A 24,587-nucleotide genomic window follows, 5' to 3' on the forward strand; every position below is an offset into this window, starting at 1 on the left:
ACTCCTATTTTGCTCTGAACATGTTACATATTCCCACACCACCACAACCATCCACGCCCTCCTTTACCTAAAATAGCCACTACCACATCTCCCTTTAAGATCTCAATGGAGCCACGAGAAATAAAGTAGAGTGCCGGAATCACATCGCCCGCGTGGACCAAGGTGTCCCCTGGTGGAGCATGTGTAGTTTTAAACTTCATAGCCAAAGCACGCAAGCAGCCTTTAGTGGACCCCTTGAAAGCTTTACAGTTCTGCAACAAGGTACGATTCAGATGCAAACAGATGTCTGCCTGTAAGCATTCTGGGAACCCCTTTAGCACCTGGAGTGAGAAAAACCACAGGATGTAATAAATGATACAGCGTGATGAGCCGGTTATGCATGTATGCAAGAATAAACAGTGGGAAAACTAGATTGACGCAGCCAGGTGTGCACAATAATGTTTGAGGCTATGTGACTCACAGCATTCATGTCAATGCCGTTGGTGTAGGACCAAGCATGTTGAAAATACTCCTCCAGTCTTTGCCTGAGTGGGTTGGGGATCTGGTGGAAACGGATGAACTCCCGAACCCGTAGCATTTGCGTGTGGTAACGCGCGGTGCCGGAGTACAACCTCTGGATTATGGCTGACACATTTCCAAATATACTAGCGTACATCAGAGCTGTGAGAAAATGTGAAAATATTTTAATTAATTTTATGACAATTTAGAGTGCACATTGTCAGTATACAATAGCATAAAAAAGGCCAAAGCACAGTTCAGTAGGAAATCCTGTTGACTCTTGACTATACACTAACCTCCAATGAGCATGACACAGATGGAGAAGATCTTCTCAGAGTTGGTATTTGGGGAGACATTTCCAAAGCCTACGCTAGTGAGGCTGCTGAAGGTGAAGTAGAGGGCAGTGACGTATTTGTCTTTAATAGAGGGTCCTGATCCAGGTAGGTTCACATTATAAGGCTTCCCCAGCTGATCTCCCAAAGAATTCAGCCAACCAATCCGTGACTGGCTGTTCCTCTCCACGTTCCCGATAGCATACCAGATGCAGGCCAGCCAATGGGCAATCAGAGCGAATGTGCACATGAGTAGAAAGAGCACAGCAGCTCCATACTCAGAGTACCGATCCAGTTTACGTGCCACACGCACCAATCGCAGCAGCCGAGCGGTCTTCAGTAGGCCAATGAGAGTTGTTGTCTAATAATGTATGAAAACAGCGAGGAAGCAGATAAAAACATAACTTCTGATTTAGGTAGGTAGAGCAATACAAACACACAAATGATGACATCATTACCCATAAGCCCACTCACCTCCTCTCCCGAGCGGTAAATGAGCAAGTCGAAGGGAATGGCCGCCACCATGTCAATGAGGAACCAGCCTTTAAAATAGTGGACAGCTATTCGGCCTGGCTGACTCACCACTTCGTCGTTGCTGTTCACGTAGGTTGTGCGAAAGTTAATCACAATGTCTACTACGAACATGATATCCACAATGAGGTCCACCACATTAAGTGGACTACAGGAGTAGCCACAACGCTGCATGGCGGCCTCTTCCTCATCACTGAGCAGGAAGGCTGCAGAATAAGGTGTGAAGATGGCGGTGTAGATAACAAGCAGTAAGATGACCCAGTCCCATACCGCCTTGAAAGGGCTGTAATGTAAGATGGTCCATTTGTGGATGCGGGGAGCTTGGAGCTTATACTCGGGAAGAACATCTGCACCCAGAGACAGCACCTGTGGAAGAAAACACTTGAAAGTGAGAGATCTATACGATTTAGATTTAATGTTTAGTATGGAGAGAAGAAAATCTATTGTGGATAGAACATACAACACCGGTCTCATCACAAGTAACATATTAAAACAGCCACTGCACAATAGCATATCATCAACATTTACTCAATGACATTAAAGGGATAGTTCACCCTAAAATGAAATTTCAGTTATCATTTACTCATCCCCATGTCATTCCAAATCTTTCTTCTGCAGAACAGAAAAGAAGATATTTCGAAGAACGTTGGTAACCAAACAACACGGGTTTCCATTGACTTCCATTGTATGGACACAAAATCACCAACAGATTTCTCAAAATGTCTTCTTCCATAGAAGAAAGAGTCATAAACAGATTTGGAGCCACTTGAGGGTGAATATGCCATTATAAGGATTTCAATGCTCCCTTGAGAATGAAAACAACTAGGCCATTGCAATAAAGCTTAATAAGGTACTGTTTACATCAGTCATTTCACAACACAAGGTTGTATACGCTATGTAAATGCCATATGCTAGCCAGGCTAATAATCTTCTGTTCTGTTCGGTCTCTGTGTATTTGTGGAAAAAGCTTTTACAAAGCTTGCTCTAGTAGGACACACAAATATTGTCATATAATTCTGACACTTGGAGACAGAAACTGAGGCTGCGTTTATATTTGTCATTAACATGCCATCCGAACAAGCAGATCGGATCTTCAGGCAATCAGGACACAGTGCGTTTACACTTGTCAACATCAAGTGTCTTCCACATCTGGATATCTGATCGGATCTCTATAGTTTCCCACTCATTATTTTAAAGCGGAGCTATCATGCTATGTCATGCATTGACTTCTTTACACTGTTATACGTGCTGGCTTCTCATGCTTAACTTAGCTTTCCTGTGGCTCAGTTGTTAGAGCATGGCACTAGCAATGCCAAAGTCATGGGTTCGATCCCAGGGGATTGCATATAGTCAAAAACAAATGTATAATACAATGCAATGTAAGTCGCTTTGGATAAAAGCGTCTGCCAAATGCATAAATGTAAATGTCAACTTGTTAAAAAATGAGTTGGACGTATGATGTAGTATTTCTGTACTTGATACACTCTCCCAGCACTCCAAATTGTTTCGGAAAGTTTTTTTTTCTAATTCTGGATCCCAGTGTGTCGTCAAAGGGATCCTATTCCTCTTATTGGCCAAAAGCACGGCAAGGTGAGCCCGCTCACGAACCAACCGACCAGTGAGACCCGCTTAAGCCCAATTTATGGTTCTGCGTCGGGCCTACGCCGTAGCCTACACAGAGCCGCGTACCCTGCGCTGTAGACTGACGCACACCTCTCCAAAAATGTAACAACGCGTCAACTCAATGCGGACCCTACGCGGACCGCAAACGCTGTGATTGTTCTTTTTGAACCCCTCCCTCAGGTCAAAAAACTCTGCGATAGAGTCATGTTTACTCAAACGCATTTCCGAATGAATTATCTAAGTAAATTATTTGTGCTTCTGTAATTAACATCTCAAATCTGCAACACAAGTGACTGTTTACTTGCCGTTATCACTGCTAATATCTTCTCAAACGAGCTGCTGCTTTTTCAGCGCTTGTCTTGGTTACACAAACAACACGCGCGTGGACACTGACGCCTAGTGGCCATTGCCTGTCGACGCAGACAACAACGTAGAAGTATAAATGAAAACCGACACGTAGCCTACGGCGTAGGTCCGACACAGAAGTGAAAATCGGACTTTACCATCAAGATGGGCTGCGCAGCGCTACAGCTCATTACTCTTGCGATAGTTAAGTTTAGGTGTGTCTGTTTGTTCACGGCATTTCAGTGGTGGATGTTATATAAACAGTGGATATAATGCTGGATTTGGATATCGTTTGAATCTGATAGCTGGTGCAGTCCCAGCGCTAAAAGATGCCGGACATGCGTCGTTTCTTTGGTTTGCGCCTAAATAGCGTGCTTACTGACATTAGCTATTAGCAACACTATACAATCTTGTTTCTGTGTGTAAATGATATACACTGTATTCAGAGCTCAGTTTTATGCTGCGCGGCTGCCGCTTCTGTCTTCCGGGGATGGTAAATGTAGATAAACTGTCTGGATTGCGTTTGCATTACACCGACATCCGATCACAATGCGTCCTCGACAATGGACAACATCCAGATACAGGTCGCATGTAAATGACAAATGTAAATGCATCCTGAGAGGGCCTATACTCAGTGAGTGTGAAAAAATGAACTAATGTTTAGTCTCAGAGATGTTCTTTACTGAGTAGACAATAATGCAGGGAGAACATTCAGGCCTAACATTTCTAAATATTCATTTAGGCCGGGAGAGCAAACTTTAACTCATTCGTTTTTTCAGGTCCCTAAAGAGGTGACCAATGTTTAGTCATTTGCTCATAACGCCAGTGAGAGAGTTTTAATTACTCTTACTCATGATACTGCCTGAGGAGAAAACACACATCAGCATACACAGAGGGAGAGAGAGACAATCTTCACAATCTGCATTAGTGAAGACAATGATTTTCATACCAATACATTTACTATATTCTAGCTCTGACAGAAACCAAAAATCTTTTCAAATATTTCAAGATGATTTTAATATTCATCATATTTGTGGACTAATTAGCCAACCTAATTCAGTAATAAACTCTATAGGCAAAGACTCTAGTTCTTAAGGGATAGTTCTCCCAAAAATTAGTTTTGTGATCCACCAGCCAATGTGCTTACACATTAGGAGGACTCAAACTGGCTTTTCAGCTATAATTCATAGCCAATGACAATGCATTCTTCTTCGAGTTACATTTCTTGTTAGCATGCTGTAAATAGTATGAGTATTCAGAGCACTAACAATTACCTGCCTGCACCCCAAGCTCCACCTGCCTGGATCTGTTTAAGGTGGAATATTGTGCCTAACATTGCAGCAGCATCCCTTGCATGTTCACTGCAACGTTAGTATTAGCAATAGAAAGTTGTCATACTTGCTCTACCAAAACAGCATCAGCAGGGCAAGAGTTGTGAGAAGCTATTTGCCTGCTACGAAACAGACAACATGGTTGGACAGAGGAATGAAAGGCATGTTGTGGTGTGGACACTGTAATCATTGTGAGAATGTAATTCAAACTAAATCACTCATGGATGTTTGCACAAAGAAACTATATTTGATTAGATCTTTCATCAATTGTAAGAGTACACATGTAATCTATAGGATTCAATGTCCTTGTAACTGTTTCTGTGTGGGCCAGACGAAACGTAGACTGCAAAATAGATTTTGGGATCACAAAAATGCAATTCGTACTAGAAACAAAGATTATCCCATGGCAGTACATTACGCATCTGCACATGACTCAAATCCCTCTACTTTAAGAATTATTGGTTTGGAAATTGTAACTGTGAAAGTCTTTGTAATCTATCACCCTTTCTGATCGATTTAAAGGGAAGCCTTTTGGATTTTTCAGTTAAAAGCCACTATCTTTCCTGGTTTGAATGAAGAATTGGATTTATCTCCATATTTATGAAATGATTATCATTCTGATTATTCTTGTCAAGGTTTTTTTAATAATTTTTTTTATGTGATTGTAGTATATAATTGTTAATGATGCTATCGGACCCCCTATGTTGATTATTTTGGTTTCTCCTATTTTCTAGAGCAACTGATTATAACTACACCTGTGACTAATTTTGTACTTGACACACTCTGAGGAAGGCTGCATGGCCGAAATGCATCAGTGTGCAGTGTTTTAGTCATTTTTAATGTTTCTATAATGAGCCATGTTTGAAAAAGGCATTTTAACATTTTGGAACGGGAAGTGCCTTGGATTTGCATTTCTTTGAAAGAAATAACTGTCTTACATTACTGCTGGCCTGCATGCAAAACTCCAAATGTGGCCTTTCTTTCTGGGTTGACGCTGATGAAGTCCCGCTTGAGGGCATTCATGTCCAAACTGTCCAGTAAAAGTCTGAAATTCATTTTTGCGCCATTTGGACAACAAGACTGCTTGTGACACTTGACCTTCACTAACCAATGCCGTGACGTCATGAGACAGTTGTGTTGTCATTGTGGCTTACCTTTTACAGTAAAGTCATTAATGTTTTCAATGGATATTAGTGAATAGACAAATTAATAAAATGTATTATATTTATTTTTTGAGAAAACATTTTTAATTATTTCTTTTTGACACCGTTTAAGTTTTTCTTTCGCTCGATGCGAGGGGGTGCTGCACCCCTACTTCCCACGGCTATGGCCATTTTTGAGTGAACTATACCTATATTTCAATAAATGTTCTCCATGTTGTGTCTCTGAAAAATAACCTTTGCCCTGGGCAACAGACTATTCCACAATGCTATATACATCCCTCGTGTGTTGTTTCAGGCATATACATTCTTCAATGCAGAAACTTCCTCCTATCTCCTACCTCGCACCAGCTGTCCACCAATGTCATGGCATGATTCCTCATACATACTGTAAAACCCCTCCATTAAAAGACCGTTAGTGGGGTACACAAAATCCCCTCAAATGACTCAACAATGCTTTTCATGTTCCAACACATTTGAAGTAAGTATACTGCCAGCATTGCCTTCACATCCCCGTCACAGAGCAACCAGACCTGAAGCATTGAGATCTGACAGTAAAAGTTATTAAGGTCTTGGGAACATCAGGGCTGAAACACATTGAGCCGAAGAACGCCGTGAGAGACTTGTCAGCTGAAACATTAAAGTTAATCTCAATGGGAACGAGTCAGGCCATCGATCAAGAAAACAAAACAGCCTAGGACTTTGCCTCTAGCAGTGAATGATTGTCTCTGTGCTTCACAGAAGGTGCTTGTGGCAGTCAAGGGCATCCTTGTGCTGAAATGAATGTGGGGGGCTTGACCCAACTGCTGCGACTATGGTGAGCAGATCCCAGTTCTGACACCACAACACCAATCTTACAAGCCGCCAACAATGAGATGAATGCCAGCGTTTCACTACTGAGTCAGTGTTCATGCTCAACTCACAGGAATTTGTAACTATTTTATGAGGAGGCTAATATGATTCTTAGACAAAAGGAATAAAAAAGCCCCAACCCTAAACCAAACGTCACACAAAAAATACTGATCATACTAAAGGGAATGAATGAGATTGTACAAATTCATACGAATTTACCACCTTGTAAATAATAACTGTATGAATTGTCTTAGGATTGTATTGGTTCATGTTGCGTGGCATGCATTTTCTCACATTCAAACAGTGACATTATCCTATAAGAATCTGAAATGTATGGTGAAAGAAAAATAAGATATAATAGGTTCATCTGAGAAGGCAAAATGGCCATGTTTACCTTTCTTAGTAGCCTATACGAAAGGTTAACAAAAAAAACAAGCATATTTCAATTCACAGTAATATTTAAGAGGATCCAGCTCGCGTGTTTGCTGTCCCTCAATAATGCCTGAAGTAATTCCTGAAATGACACTGACACGGACAAACCAATCAATTCTGAAGTGACGCCATTCTAGACGCCACTCTGTTTACACCATCGGACTCCACTCCAGTCTCCCTCAATACTGGAGACAAATAACACACAGGCTTCCATTAGTTTCCTTTTACTTTAAATATGCTGAACATTACCAAACTCCAAACAATTTAAACTATCTGGAGGGTAAATGTACTTAATAAGGTTGTCAAAATAATCTATCCATAGACCTTCAGCTGTTTTGTAATTCATGGGATAGTTCAACCAAAAAATTAAAATTCTCGTGTCATTAACTCACCCTGAGGCTGTTCAAAACCTGTATGACTTTCTTTCTCCTGCAGGACACAAAAGATGATATTTTGAAAAATGTTGGTAACCGAACAACACTGGCCCCCATTGACTTCTATTGTATAGACACAAAATCACGGAGACATTTTCCAAAATATCTTCTTGTGCGTTGTACAGGTTTGGGCGACACGAAGGTGAATAAATGATGAAATATTTTTTTAAAGGCCTCTATTAGCATGAAATCTATTGTTTAAGAAATGGCAAAAATTTGACAAAAAATGCATAATGTCTAACAGACACAAATAAAAACAACCAAAATCAGTATAGTAACTATAACCATAATTCTTTTCAACTGATCTGCACATTTTCTTGGGAACTCATTTACATTTCCAAAGCGACTTAAAGTAAACAGTTTATCAGTATGTGTGCTTTCCTGAAAAGTAAAAAACCCATAAGCTTGAGCTACAGGAACACGACACTCACCTCTTGAGCCACAATACTAGATATTCGGACGGCCCTCTTCACCCGTGTGTTCTTCTGCTCACCGGTCCCTTGCAGCCCCTCCTGAGGAATGCTGCCCCTGGCACTGAAGGACATATTTCTCCCCCATACAGATACTGTACCTCCCTGGACTCTGTTATACCCCCTAGCTCATCTCAGCTCACCATCCTCTCACTGGAACAGACACTGCATCCCAAGAGAGCATCCATCACGCTCACTTCGGTTTAATCACTGTCTGTCTGAAAGCTTCTCTGAAGAAAAGTATCTCTGAAAGAGTATCTCTAAAGTGGCTTTCAATAAAAGCCTAATTGGTCCTTAAATTTCAAAGCGGTTTGCTCACTTTTTCCATGCTTCAAAGTTTGAGACCACATAGTCCAGTCTTTGACGTCCTACTGCTGCCAAACACCTCGCCACCCGTTTGTAGTCGCTCCGAGCCAATCAGGACGACGGTGCGAGCTTAGCTGTTGATCTTAACGTTAGCTTCTCACGCAGCTTTGCGATTGATAGAGTTGAGAATGAACAGGAGCAGCATGGATCCATCGTCAAGCTGTCGGGGCAGCTGTTCCACTTTTTCAACGCTTTGCCTTTTAGAGAGAGTAAACTGCCTGTGGTCTCCCTCACCATCGCACCCTCCCTCTCCCGCTCTCAGAAACACTGTTTGTATGTGTTCTCTCTCTTCTCTTTGGAAGTCCCACACGGGAAGAGATGTAATTGCAGCTGGCTGTCTGAACCACCTCCTCACTCTCAGCAGCCCAGCTGTAGGGCTTGATGGATATCCTCTCGTCCTACGATAAACACCAACACGCTCAAATGGGCAGGGTTTTTTTTCTCGGTTTGCACAGCCCTTGGACTTGTTACAGACCCTCCCCTTTCACCGGCTTCTATTATGATCATTTTCACCCACATTAGGTCTACACACAATTTAAGATACAGAAATTACACGATTGAAGAGAAAGCTCAGCCAGGGCATGCTGGGAATAAGTGCACGCAGCCAGGCATTACTACACCGTCGCAAGTGCTACATGATTGGTGGGTGAGCCCTCAAATATGCACAATTGCATTCTCAAAGTCCAGTTTTGAAATGCATTATCAAGCCAAGAAGAAATAAAACACACCTCTACACCCTAAATATATGTCCGTCCAGTCACTCTTTTGGATGTTTTGACTGGGATTCCCACTAAAAAGAATTTATCCATGGATTAAGCGTTTACACTCGGCATGTCCCCGGAGAGCATAATTGATCATGATTGGCCTCATGCATGCAGTCATCTTTAATATGTGTCGCCAAACACTGAAAAAACTGTTCTATTAACAGAAATCAGATTTCCGAAGTATTTTGGAAATACATCCAAAAACTGTTAAATTGCAGAAAAAACGTCAAATTTACAAGAAAAACAGGAAAAGTACTGTTATTTTTATGGTATGTTTCTGGCGTCCATGCTGCCGGAAAATGCCAGTTTTTTTAATCTGTCTATTTTTGAAATATGGTAAAGAAACGTAAAATTACAGAAAAAGACAGCAAATTTACAAGAAAAACAGAAAATCATGTAATTTTACAGGGGGAAAAAATGGAATATTTCTGCCGCCCCAGTAAACAAAAACTGTGCAAAAATACAAAAATGTCAAAACAGTGACAGAATTAACCCAGCATATTATAAAGTCACAAAAAGTGGCCATGAGTGGCCAAGTCCATGAACAAAAATAAGAATAAACAAAAAATCTATTTTAGAATAATCACTATTTCTTACACCAATGTTTAAAAATTCCTATAAAAATAACCCAGAATGGTCTTTTGCCATAATGTATAGCACATTACAGCAAATGACCACCCTAAATGAATGCTAAATTCATAAAATCAGTTATCATTTACATGATAAACAATATGGCTAAAGGCACAAAGTAAAGCCATTGTTCTAAACCTGCTTGCTTTCCCAATGGACACATACATTTAAACTGACCATACAAGAGATACTCTTAGCTAACGGCACTTTTCATTATGACTAATGACAAACATTGCACATCCATAATGTATGTTGGTATGGGTTACCAGTCACATGATTTTTAAAACGCAACTGTCTACAAGCACTTCAGAAAAAAATCTAAACATCATTTCCTTCGGAAATCCTGTAGGTGAGGGTTAATTTGAACATAAATTGCTATCTGACGCAGACATTTGACTTCATTACTTTATTATTGCTATTTGCTATTGATAAGAGTCCTCTAATGTAGTTTTGCAAACTAATGGAGTTTCTTGATCTTGTCCAGCAAGAGAGCAAATGTAAGTCTATTACCACACAAGGATGGCAACATTACAGCACCCAGAGTGCAGAACGCTTAGTGGCTGACTCTTTATAAACGGCAGTCTTTATCTTAATGCTTTCTCTTGTACTTACACTAAATAATTTAATACAGAGTAGTGATTAGATGCATTTAAACAAAATGATACAACAGTGTTTCTCAATTGGTAAAGGTTGGATTTGATGCCCAATGAAAAAATATATTGCACAAATGTATAACTTGAATGCGCTGTAGGTCTCTTTGGATAAAAGCATATGCCAAAATGCATAAATGTAAATAATGACATTGTAGAAACTCATTCCTGTTTGTTGCTGACCACAATGTCTGCAAGCAATGCTGTTTTTTTAATTATGCCCCATAACGCACATTTCCATTTATTATCGGTTTGGTCTGACAAATGTATTAAGGTGTATAGTCTGGTACTGTATAAGCAGTGTACACCTGCATATTCAATGTGCATGTTCAACGTCTTATGTGTATATCTTGTGTATATTGTGTATGTACTGTCCATATGTGTATATTTTGATGTTTTTGAATGTAAAAACCATGCGAAGGTCATAAGTAGATCTCATACAACAGTATAAAACAATAAACAAGCCCAGTTCATCACACCTTTAAGGGAACATGTTTCTTCAAAATTTCTCCTTGTGCATCCACCAAAGAAAATAATAGCAGGTAGGCTATGTGTAAATAGCAGAATTGTTATTTTTGGGTGAACTACTTTATTATAATAATAAATACAATCTAGACACAGAAGGATATATATTGTTCCTCATGTATCCATGCTGTCCCATTAGCTCAAAATAGGCCACCTCCCCAAAGATAAGACAAAATCTCATTATGATAGGATTTATGATTTTTTTCTACATGTAAATATCACCCACTATGTGGCTTTCGTCCAGATAATTAAGTATCAGGCTAAAATTTTTATTTTAAGTAATTCTTAATAAACAAATAAATAAACATATTTTCTTTCAAACAATTGTGTTTGTCTAGTTTGCTTTAAATTCAAATGATTTAATGACCTAATTTCATACAAGAAAGAGTTCTACTGTAAAATAAAACATCCCACTTTCACCAACAATCATATCTTATCCAACATTATAGAAATAAACCTAACCTATTTTTGCAAGTGTAGGCTTTTAATAACATACAAATATCCATAGAGAAACCATCTAGACAAATGTGTTACATCTCGATACATCTTACACTATTCCACTGATTCAGTCCAGACATAAGGTCAGTAATTCATCTCTGACAGAAAATGCTTGTATCATGCATTTAGCATCAGACGCCTATGTAGTTCCCTATTCTCCCTGCGGAGAAAACAGGGAGCGAGAAGCAAAAAGTGTTATGAGTAATTGTGACAATGCACAGCAGTAGGTCGGAGGAGTATGTGGACAGAATGAGATCTACAGGAGAAAAGCCTTCTCTCAGAATATCTCAAAGCTGGCGATTACCGATCAAACTAGGCTTTCCCTGAAAAACAAACTCGCACAGAATCCCACACATGATAATGAATGCGGTATGCAATCATCTGCCGTTCTCCACCTGGTTAGATAACAGTGAAGATGTCGAGAGTGGGAGATAAAATTAAACTGCGCTCTAAATACAGCACACTGTTCTGCCGCCTAAAGGATATCTCCACAAAACAGTGGGGAACATACACTCCAGGGCAAGCATTTATCATTTCTGTCTATGGTCACATACAGCTCAACACTGTAAATTGAATGAACTGAAAGGATTTTTTTTGTCTAGACTCCAATAATGAAGTTGCAGAAGTAAACTTTACTAATGATTCTAGAACCATAGACTTTAATGAAAACTTTCTTGGCTCTTGCTTGTTGCTCAGGTTCAGGTTGTTCCAGGAGGTCGGCGAGAGCTCAACACTGTGCTCGGGACTCCTGTGACTGTACCGTTGTGATTAATGAGCTAATGACATTTTAAGTGGGTTGGGACTCATGGGAGAAGCTCCAGAGAGAGGCCACTCCTGTAAGGGGTGGTACAGAGGTAGAGGAAAGGACAAGGTTTCCCTCGCTCTCCTTAATCCATCAGAATAACCCAATCAGTGTTAAGGAGAGTCAGAGGTTCCCTTGGCACAGACACCAGCAATTCACATCCAGCAGCTACAGAAGTCACCCATACAACACAACAACTTCCTTTCGGCAAACAAAGAGAATGTTATTTACAGATACCACCTGCATAATTTCTTGACCAACACTTTGAAAATATTCAGTACAGTATAACAGGTCATCTGGTTGGAAGCCGGGTAAGGTATACTTTGTTCTTGGAGTCTTTAAGGTCCAACAAATAACTTGCACTCAGAATTCGGCAGACATGGGTTATTTCAGAAATTCTACACATTCGTCTTTGTGTGTTCTGTATGTATTTCTATTTCTTTTGTGAGGCTTACAGCTACCAATAATATTGTTTAACACAGTGCACCATGTTTAACCCCCCAAAATCCAAACCTGAATTCTGCAGATTTTCACTCAAAATGAAAAAAAAAAATTCTGCAGATTTAATCTGGGCATGGTCATAGGTCAAAGATAAATGAAAAGTAAAATGTTTACTGCTGCCTTTAATGTTAACTGAACTAAGACTATTCATATTTACAAGCCCAAAAGACAACTATATTAAATAATCATATTAAAATATATGTATTTTTTTAATATTTCATTTTAATATTTAAAATATTAAAAAATAAGTTTGATTTTGATTTTAAATTCAACTTTAAAATTTGAACCACAATTGCATTAAATCTTAACCTTGAATGCAAATACTGATCATTTCAACGAGGGCTAGGGTCCAAACACAGACAAATGACTAAGCAACTCTGAGCACACCCCCACACGAGCACTAATGGCTGCTCGGTTGTGGAGTTATAGATCTTTCTGTCATGAAGCATGTAGATAGCTCAGCTGAAAATGGAAGGACACCTCGCGGCATGTGCCGTGTAACCTTTGGCATGGCCTCGTTCTCTCTGCACACTGTTGGAATGCCCTTCAAACAGGAATCCTGGGCAAGTATCAGTTCAGCCAGCCATGTGCAGTTGTCACCTAGATGACCCCCACCGGAAACAGCGTTAACCCCCAGGTATCAGACATTCCTATGGAAAGGTTTTTCAAAGCTACGTGGAATGTTACGTGAAGCTTCAAATGCAAGTGAATGGCATGTGCATTAATCTTGCTTTTGTGATGCTTTGAAGAGAGTATAGATCCAAATCTATTTTATAAGTTTAATCACCTAAAAGCTTGCATGCAGGTATTATCTAATAGATGTTTGTGTTGCCACCAATTGGCTGGCTGTATAAAGAACAGGTAAACCACTGCAACAACTATTTTATTATATAACAGTAGGGTGGGTTAAATGATATGCAGTAATAAATTGCGATTGATCCTAATATTAGCCTTAACGATTAATTAGATCATGTTTGGTCATTTTGTAATTTTGTTTATCATCTTGGCAATGTGAGAGAAATCTAAATAAACAGTCAAAAGCTTGTTTCATCATTTCAGAATTATGGCACTGAAAGCATTGTTTGTGCTTTCATATGACACACGGTCACACACTTTTATCTCATTCATGCTCAGAACCTCACCTGAGTGACCTTCTCTGTGACATTATGGGTCCGGTCTATCAGTTTGCACGGGGCGATGATGTCAATCTCACTGGGTGGAACAGCGATTAAGTGGTCCTGCTTTATATCTATGAGGTTGTGTGCTAGTTGGGCGGCCCGAACTGAGTTCCGAAGACGATTTAGATCAGAGTCTGAAGTTGCATTCTGTAAACTGGCTTTGCAGTGCATTGCACCTGTAAGACAAAAATAACATCAATATTTATATTTCATGATTATTGGGATCATTAATTCACTCTCATAATGTTCGAAACCTATAAGTCACTCTTACTTCTGTGCAACAAAAAATAAGATATTTTGAGAAATGTCTCAGTGGATTTGTGTCCATACAATGGAAGTCTATGGGGTCCAGTGTTGTTTGGTTACCAACATTCTTCAGTCATACAGGTTCCGAATGACATGAGGGTGAGTAAATGAAGGAATTTTTATTTTGGGGGTACTACAGCTGTAAGCAATTCGATTTCAATTTGCCTGATCACAGAAAATTCTGAAAAAACTCTTGCTTCTATCATCACCTGTGCTATTGGGTCTGACAGGCAGCTTCCTATCCCAGTTGAAGTCACTCGTGGATGGTGAAGGCCGCATGCCACACAGGCTCTCGCAGGAGCGGCTGTGGGCCATGCTGCAGCTGGATGGAGATGCCTCTGACGTGAGGTTGTGCAAACGTGGGGAGGACTGGGAGAAGCCCTGAGGGAGAGGAGGCCATGGCTTACCGTCGTCCTCTGTCTGTGCCTTATCTTCCCAAAACAGAAGCTGAGATCCTCCCAATGCAGAACGCTCAGGCAGGGATAGGAGTTTGTCCAGGGCTACTGACTCATGGCCCATGTGGGGCATCTGCTGAATGTACCCCCTTTCAGTATCTTCCTGCACAGACTGTTTGCTCAGGGAGCGAAGCAAAGGCAGAGAAAGCCTGAGCCGACGTCTTCTTGCTGAAAAAATGCATCAAGACTTATTTAGCATTAAATTACACATACGTAGTAGGCTTTTAATAGTCGCAATACATTTGTATTAGTCTATGGAACCCATACATGGAATGACAAATTCATTTTCATACACGTCTAAGCGTTTTCACTCCCCCACTTTTCCTTTCATTTACAGTATTTATACTTTGTGGAAAATGGACTTTCAAAGAGCGTTTTATAGTTTCTCCTTTAAACATTAAACCTTTCAAGTTACAAACAGTTTTATCAAATCATTTATCAGTTTTATAAAAATATATGTATAACATTTTTATTTTTTTGACCAATGTGCTTTACTGAAGCAAAGGAACAATCAGAATCAACGTTATTGCCTTGATGTACTGGTGCAACAGTTAGAGAGAAAAATGATAAATGAACAGAAAAAATATATATATTTAATAATAAAAATGAAAGCTATGACTATAGACGTATAAAATCTAACTTTAGAAATATTAAAATATAAAAAAATAGAAAGAGATATTAACTGTGCAGTACTGCCAGATATAAAAAGTGTTTTTTGCTGCGTAATCCATTGGGGCGGGTAAGAAAACATGGTGAATACCAGTACCAGATCTAAAACAACAGTTCAGTAACCAATCAAATCTGTCAATCATGTTTTAGTACCTTTAGAGAGCCAGGGAATGGTGTGTTTGTGGTTCATGTCTCTGTTTGGTGAGCTGTTCTGCACGGATCTGTCAAGCTGGTCTGCGAGCTCAAAGTTCAGGATGAACATAATGACCAAACCATCCTCATTCTTCACTGGAACCACATCTACAATGCATGGCAAACACACACCTGTTTGGAGAGGAGGAAAACATTTAAAGTGCAATAATGGGTTCACTTAGAGTCTATGGGAATGCAGTAGTCAAGGAAGTGAATGGTTCAAAACATGTTACAAATTAGTAGTGAAAAATAACATGCTTTGGTGATCTGGGGACAGAACTCCTAGCTACGGCCCTGCGGTCAGGTTAGCTGGATGTTTTCTAAAAATTGTAATGCCACCACTAGAGGGCACCACACAACACTAGATTCTCACAACGTTCTCCACAGGGTTGCTGAAGGCCAATGCTATAATTTACCGCGTTTAAGTGGATTAATGTCCTCTGATTGTCACATATATTTACAATCTGTAAATCTCCAGTGCTACTACAGTCAATGAGAAGGAAGGAGTGGAGAATGATGTTAAGGTCCTTGATAACCAGCTTGGAAAATTTCCTGAGCCCTGACTGTTCACTTTGGAAACTGATACTTGACCCACATTGGCACTGTGGTTCCACTTATTACACACGGCCAAACCAATCATCCCCTCACTGTGCCAGACCTGTGGGCAGTCAGTATCGATGGCCAGGTGTGCTTCAGAGCAGAGACGCTCAAGGGCAGACAGGACGGCAATAGAGCTGGGAACACAATGCTACCTCTCAGGGATTAAAGATTGACACATTACACTTTAAATCATTTCATTCATACCCGTGGCATCTGCTACTGTACAACATAGTGCAGGACAGTATAACCATCTGCTGCTTAATGGCCCAAACCATGACATGTCCTGAGTCATAATCTTCAGCAGGTATAAGTGTCACATGATGTAGCGTATTGAGGTGCATGACAAGGAGTATTTTAATGAATCCACCACGGGAACACAACCACACGATACACAAGTTAAACCGGACAATGAACACAGGGCTTAAATACAATGGAGAACAGAATCAGGGAGAACAGAACCAGGTGTGGGGCAATTAACGACCAGGGAAACTAATGAGGGAAAACAGGCAAAACAGGAACACAGAAAACAAAACCAAACAGATTAAAACTGTGACAATAAGATGGTAGACCAATACAGGTGAGCATAAATTCATGTCATGTAATAATACAGCTTATACAGTTCCTAAATGCATTTAATATGAAAAATATGGAATGTACTTGTGAACATCAACATGATAAAAGATATGTTCGACCTGGCCATAAACATCTGAAAATGAGGGGTGTATTAGGGTATTTATGCATATACATTATATCAGAAAACAACTAAAGCTATATTTTTTTGAGAATTAACCTTCTACACAATCTCTGTTCTGCTCCATGAAAAAGGCAAGCTTTCATTTCGAACCTTACAAACTAAATCGGCTTTAGACTTCTTCAGTACCAAGGACAGAGGCAGCTGTTAGAACGAGAGAGGTTAATGCCACCAGAGGAAATTGTATTGTTTTCATAAGAACATAAGCACCATAGAAAACTAAAATTAATAATGGGATTTAGGGCCTCTAAAGCCCGCCAAACCCCCTCATTTTTGTCTTTCCCCTCTCTGTTGCATGCACTCAGTGAGGATGTGGTTTAGATGCACTGCTCCTTACATCCATCCGTGCTTTCAGCAAGATATCCCAGAGCACTGGCCACTGATGTAAAAGAAAACCACATGCTGTTTTTCCAGGAAATTATTGTTATGGATAGGAAAGAGATATTGATAAAAAGCTCAAAGCTATATATACTGAGGCTTGCCAATTGCAGATTAATAAAACAATTACAGATTACCAAGTGTCCTGATGTAAATGATGTCAAGTGCGTTTTTATTTTACAATATTTTTCATCTTGTAAATAATGTGTCTACAAAAGAATCTGCACAATTGTCTGCAAAGTGAAACAGTCAGGGGAGTAATTTCCACTGGGGACAGGGGGACATGTCTTCCTCACTTTTCAAAATCCTGTTCGTGTCCCCCTCACTTTCAAATTTGTTTGTAATGATTTTTTAACCACACGCCATCATCGCCAAGGAGAAGTAGACTGAGCAGGACACAGAGAGTCTGGTTTATCACGTGGTTTTGATTTGAATTTAATAGAAATTTGTTTTTACGTGGTCGTTGTTTCGGTAGGCTATGTTAGGTCCGATTCACATTTCGCATCTAAAACCGCGCGGAAAACGCGAGCTGCAATGCGTTCTCCTTTTTTTCCAAAGCGCCTGGACTTTGCGCTCTCCTGGCGTCTGTCGTCGCTAAGCAACCGTGGGCCACGATAGCCGTTGAGACGATGAGGTATAAACAAAGGATATATGGATTATATGCACTGAAAATACCTTGCAATAACTCTGCTACTAGATTTAGTTATGCTGTGATCATCTGTGTCTCCATTTTCATTGAGTTTGTCTATATTGGCTGGTTGGTTCTTGTCACATGACCTGCGGTGCGCTTGCGCCTTTCTGAAAAATTGAGATTTTTTCATCTCGATGCGGCGCCGACGCTCCTGAAAAAAAAGCGCGTCGCGACCGCGTCGCCCCCTATTTCCGCGCGGGTGCCACGCGGCTACATTTAAAATAACGAATATGCGCGCGGAAAAGACGTAAAATGTGAATCGGGCCTTAAGCGGTTTCCTTATAATGGACTTATGGGGAAGAAACGCAACGCGTGATTTATTACTTTTTTCGTTTGATAAGGACTAGTTCTTTTAACAGCAGTTATTGTTTATGGCAAGGCTTGACCGAAACATGGGCTTCCCTGGTCATTGTTTAGGTTTACAATCCAAGGTTTGCAGGTTTACAATCCAAGTTTTCCTCCGTTTCTCAGTCAATACTCGCATTTTCCCCCTTCATGAACATCAACTTTTGCTACACAATAAAAACACCTTTTGGTTTCATGGTTTAATCAATTTAAACAATCAAAAACAACGCAAAACAAAGGTATTTTTAATTTGTGATAGGATTCTAATCAAAAATATTTTCCGCCATTTTGTGTTCCCCCCACTTCTCAAACCAAAGTTACACCCTTGGAAACAGTAAAAGGGATAGTTTACCACCAAATAAAAAAATATCATTATTTATTCACCCTCATGTTGTTCCAAACCTATGACTTTTATTATTATTATTATTAGTCTAATTCTGTGGAAATAATTCTTATTCTGTGGAACAGAAAAAAACATATTTGGAGAAATGTCTCAGTCAATGGGGCCAATGTGTGTTAAAAAAAATCAGTTTCCTGCAGAAGAAAGGTCATACTGGTTTGGAATGACCCGAGGGTAAATAAATGATGACAGAATGGTGAGGTTGCGAATTGAAACCAACGGCTCACTCCACCCTTTCGAAGCACTACGGTGGCTGACACAGAACTAAGATGTCGTCACATTTCTTGCCGAAAGGGATAACGTATTCATGAAACACGCTCTGTAGAGTAGTTTGTCCATTTAGGGCTACTGTAGAAACAACATGGCGAATTCCATGCAAGGGGACCCACGGTGTATGTAGATAGCAGTAGCGAACTGTGATGTTTGAGCCCTGGCCCTCTACGCACGCAGAGAGTTATCACCAAAATAACATGCAATACAAATACAAAACATTATTACACATATGCATTATGATCAGCATGCCACATGTATGTGCTCTGCTCTTAATAATGAACCAGAGACACTGCCTCCCAGTATAATCATAAAACCAACACAGACTAACGTACACAATAGCAGTTTAAAAAGAGACACCTCATGAGAGTGCTCTCAGCAAAGAAAACTGGTGACTACACTAGCAGACAGTAAACAGAGATTCACCATGTTCCCATAAATTATGATTATAATAAATCTTAAAGGGGTGATATGACACGGCTAAAGCGAATATTATCGTTTGTTTTAGATGTAATGCAATGTGTATCCACTATTTAAGGTTAAAAAACGCTGTATTTTTTAAAAACGCATGTTTGTATCTCCTCTTTGCCCCGCCTCTCTGAAACGCGCAGATTTTTTACAAAGCTCATCGCTCTGAAAAGCGAGGTGTGCTATGATTGGCCAGTTAACCAGTGCGTAGTGATTGGTCCAATACTGCAAGCGTGTGACGGAAATGTAACGCCTCTTACCATATTCGGAACATCAGGTTCCAAAGCAATTGTACTAACAGGTGATAAAATGTCATCGGTTCTTTTCTTATCAATTCGAGCCCGAATCTGATCCAGAAAATGAAAATGGTCAAGCCGATACATCAACTTTGCCAGCGCGATTTGAGCAGGATGTAAAGGATTGGTAAGGTTTTTTTTTTTTAAATGATGTTAAATAGTAAAACTATAGCCAACTGTTTTACCTTTTATATACGACTTTATAAAGATTTGCCGTTAGTGATCAACCAGTGTTACGCCATGTCTCGACACGACTCAACAAAGACAATAAACCCCATTATAAACACGACATTTGTTGCCTCTAGTTGGAACATAATTACTGATTATTAGGATTTATGTTGCCTTTTTTCACGTTGCGCTCTTGTCTGCACAACATGCGCTATAAACACACGACAAACTCAACTCGCATTAGTCCGTAACAAAGTCTTTTACAATAAAAATATACTTACAGGCTGCGAATCTGAAGTGCCAAACTGTCCTTGAAAAGTTGGAATGGTTGGAATTGCCCCACTTTTTAACAAAAGCTTTCATGCACAGGCGGCCTTGATCTCTCCCAGGTTCATGAAGCAATCATCTGTGAAATGCGCTGCACACACTTGAATATTCGGATTGTACTGTTCTGGAACAGTATTGTAAATAAAATGTAACCATTCGATTTTAGTTGTCTCATCTTTTGGAAGGGCAAACAAAGAGGTTTTCTTTTCACAATGAAACACACAGCGTCTCCATGACATGGCTGCGGCGGCGACGATACAATGAGATTTACAAGTCCACCTTACTTACATATAGATTTGGGCGGTCTAAGTCAAGTTATACCATGAAATGACGTAGATTTGTGGGGGTGTGGTTACACGAGGCGTTTCAGGCAGGTCTGGGTGAGCATTCGCTTTTAGATTGAATGCATCTTGCAACTTGACACACGAAAGACACAGAAAAACATGTATTCGTGTCATATGACCCCTTTAATATTAAACTGGTACAGTGGTACTAAACGTATGGAACTGACCGTAGTAAATTTACCATTTATCTGATAAAATGTCACTGTTCTGCAGAACAAATGCAAATTTACACAATATGTTAAATTTTAAATAAAGCTAAGCAACATAAACAACTGTGCACATCAGCAACCAGAATGAATTGAGGCACGACAGCCTAATAAATCCTAAATAACTCTGATGATCAAATTACTTGATGACAAAGTCTTCCTCCTGTTGTTTTGATTGAACAACGTTTATCAGCTTTTCTCTTTCTTTTTTTTTGAGACTTGATAACAAAGTTCATCCACATGCTGTTTTGAATGACGTTTTCCGCATTTCTTCTTCTTCTTTTGAAGTTTTATGTCGGTTGGCAAACCAACTTCTGGTGCTTTTTCCGCTTTACGAGAATGCTTGCGAACAAGCATTCCCCCAGATGGCGGAAAGTAAGCAAAAAACAAAGCGCGCCCGTTTAGAAAGATGATATGATTGGTCAGTTTTACTGTCACTCAAAATTAATCTCTCTCACTGATTTACTATTGTACTGTCAGCGGTAGCCTCATCGAAGGCCCCCCACGTTAGCACGCGTTCGACTTCTTGCAGCATGCGCAGGCTGCGCAGACAACGTATGACATCACAGAACTGCTCCTGCTCCGTGATCTTGAATTACTCTTGTGAGACTTGGAAATCTCACATGGATAGAGTCCGCATCGATCCAGGAAGTAAAATATACATATCTAATAGGGAAAATCATCCAACTTTTATTGAAAATAATATTTTATAGTTTTTTTTATATTTTTTACCATAGTTTAGGTCATCACAGAGGGCCTAGAGGGCCCTGAAGGTTCGCTACTGGTAGATAGAAATAGCCTCATTCTAAGATAATAAAAACATAACGCTTCATTATGTAAGGTCTCTATACACCTCTGAACAAATAATTATGAATATTATATTGCATTTCTGTCAATAGATCCTCCAAAAAATTACACATTGGACCTTGAATAGGACTACAGTCTTATTTGTACTGTATCTGAAAGCACAATCAAATGCAGAATGTATCTTAAACTACAGCTTTTGTGTTTGTGAGGTGGGCTGTATTTAGGCCTGGTAACAAATGCTGTACAGAAATCTCTCTAGCTCCAATATATGTCCTTGGGCTTCCCTGTTCTCAGGATTCACTCATAACATTTGAATAAAATAAAACAAATGGTATGCAAATCTGGATCACGCCCTGAGGTTTGAGCTAAACTGCTGGCCTATTCGTGACTCCTCTCATGAAAACAACCACTACAAGCCTGTTGGGGTTTATGTTACACTGGAGGCTCTGAAAATATTATGCGAGTAGTGCAACAAATAAAGCAAATGTCATTAACACTGTCAATAAATCAATTGAAAAACAAAAGGTTTCAATGCAATTATTATACAGACAAGGTCGTGGTTTACTTTTTTAATATAATAAAATTCACAATTTTCACCTGGTGGATAAAACCCAAACACCTGGTGAACAAATCTCATAAACATAGACTCGCTTTAAAGGAGTCATATTGAGCAACCACCCGAAACACCTTTGCAACCACACAGCAAAGCCCCTAGAAAGCACCTAAAACACCCTACTGTCACTGAAGTTGGTTTTGCACGAACAAACACCACTTACAGGTTTATATTCTCTGTCTGCAAACAATTCAGCAAGTGTAACTTTGACTGAAAATACAAGAAACAAGTCAAGTCAATAAGGTCTGTAAGCACCTGAAAGTACAAGCTCAGCTGGAATGTTGCAGAGGTCTTTCTGACAAAACTGTCCTATGAGAGTTCAGGGATGAAGAACGGACATTTAAATAATTAACTCCCAGAGATGGCTGAAGTCATTACTTTGTCTAATTATAGCAGTGGAGATCATTACCAGAATATGAAGACTGATGGTCAGGGTCATCCTCTGTCTTCTGTAGAGCATGGAGGTCCTCCATTGAACCTCTCCTTGCTTTGCTCATAAATGGGTCATGTCTCACGTCATTAAAATTGATTCATTTTTATTTTGATTACTCAGCATAAATGATGTTACAGTTAGTAAAATATCAGTTTTAAAAAGGTTTTTTTAGCACAATAGAGGATTGTGCTACTAGCCCAAAGGCCATTGGTTCGCGATTAAAATGCAACGTATAGCTTTAAAAGTGTCTGCCAAATGCATACAATTTTTAAGAGAAAAACATTTTATCTGCACTCTTTTCATTTATTTAAAGCTTAAACTGAAGTTAACAAAAGATGCACAGAAGGAAAGTCTGAAATGGGGAGCTGCTGTTAAAAGTCATCTCTAGATTGTTTACCGCAGGAACACAATCTGCCCCAAGAGTCATCATTAATTGATAATCTGCTATGCTTTATGCAGTTCACAATCGCTTCCTCATAGTTAAACCACAGAGGACAAGCAGACATTAAAGAGGGATGAGTATTCACTAATTGAGTGGACTTTAGAATTGCTCTTTTGTGTTGGAGGATTACTGGTACAGACACCATTAGTTCCATGCTTTGCTTTGAATGTCCTTCTCAAGGACTCTCTTCAGAGACAAAGATCATTGCCTCAACAAACGCGCCATTACGGGACAACAGGCATTGGTGGACTGGGAAATACAACTTCATGTAATGCCTTTTTTTGTTTATAGTTCTATAGTCCAGCTTTTCTCATCAGAAATACAGTTGAGTACAAAACTATTCCTAGAAGGTTTAAAGTATGCCTAGTGGCCAGCATTGGAGCATTTCCACAAGACACCACTATCCTTCATATGTCCTTCTAGCAGCTTATTTGTGCAGAAATGTCCAATAGCCGTTTCAACAGTTTAGGATGTTATTACCGTCCATGTCACATCCATTAGTTGTCATAAAAAATGACCCTCTGGACCATAGTCACCAAACACGTCTTCCAATGTATAGCTCTTATTTATATTTACTATATAAGTGATAAATAAATTGATTCCTGTTTACTTTCCATTAAATATGTTTAATAATATGGAATGATTTGCAGATGATTTTAGGCAATCACAAACAAGAAACCGATTTCCTTCCCCCATTAGTGTTTCAAGGGAAAGGAAATTAGTTCACAGTCACTAATCAAATGTAAGCAAATCTGTGACATTCTTAACACAAGGTCAGATGGCCTTACCTCCATTTGAAAATTGACTCAAATCATATAGAATAACAAAGAGAATCAGATTTTGCACCAGCTAACAAACCCTATGCGTATTTAAAGCAAAAGTAGACACAGCAACTAACAATAAATGTCACCCCAAATTTAACTAGTGGTCTTCGAATCAGGGGCGTCGCTACCCCTTTTACTGGGGCACATGCCCCAGTATAAATCTGCTGTGCCCCAGTGTAAATTTCAAGTTTAAGTTTAAAAAAAAGTTTAATTTGTGAGTGTCAATCCCTGCGTTCCATTTGGGATATATCGCTCTCCGAAGGGCCCTTCGGAGTGACAACAATCATAGCCGCCATACTGAAGGGTCGTTCGAAACCGAAGTGCTCATAACTGGCCACTTCAAAGGGCCCTTCAGAATGAAGGATTTTGAAGGGTACAACTGATGGTCAGTTCGGGCTCCCATGATTCTTTGCGCAGATTCTTTGCGTGGTGACGCCGCCTCCTTATGGGCGCGGGATGATGACGCAGAAGGGCACTTCAAGAAACAGTTGTTTGGTCCCCTACACCCTTTAACCCTTCAAAGCTCTCACTCCGCAGGGTAAACCATTCGAAGGGCTTAGGGCATAGGGATGAACCCTTCGAAATGGAACGCAGGGTATGTGTTTCCTTGCAACAACTGCAGCACGCAGCTGCACTGGGTGACGACACGCAGCTGCGCAGTGCGCAGACAGGCGCACAAG

At 39.9% G+C, this 24,587-nt stretch overlaps 1 protein-coding gene across 1 annotated transcript in view; it reads right to left on the minus strand.

Moving 5' to 3' along the window:
• Nucleotides 1–24,587, minus strand: part of kcnh2a (potassium voltage-gated channel, subfamily H (eag-related), member 2a) — a 39,842-nt gene that overhangs the window by 4,674 nt on the left and 10,581 nt on the right. Inside the window, exons 3-9 of the mRNA XM_057332994.1 lie at nt 15,506–15,676; nt 14,438–14,851; nt 13,887–14,098; nt 1,305–1,727; nt 795–1,191; nt 461–660; nt 68–320 (exon numbers count right to left, since the gene is read on the minus strand). Coding sequence (XP_057188977.1) covers nt 68–320; nt 461–660; nt 795–1,191; nt 1,305–1,727; nt 13,887–14,098; nt 14,438–14,851; nt 15,506–15,676 — 2,070 coding nt within the window. The remainder of the gene's footprint in view (nt 1–67; nt 321–460; nt 661–794; nt 1,192–1,304; nt 1,728–13,886; nt 14,099–14,437; nt 14,852–15,505; nt 15,677–24,587) is intronic.

The sequence above is a fragment of the Triplophysa rosa genome, linkage group LG5 (genome assembly GCF_024868665.1).
Source record: "Triplophysa rosa linkage group LG5, Trosa_1v2, whole genome shotgun sequence".
NCBI classification, from domain to species: Eukaryota; Metazoa; Chordata; class Actinopteri; order Cypriniformes; family Nemacheilidae; genus Triplophysa; species Triplophysa rosa.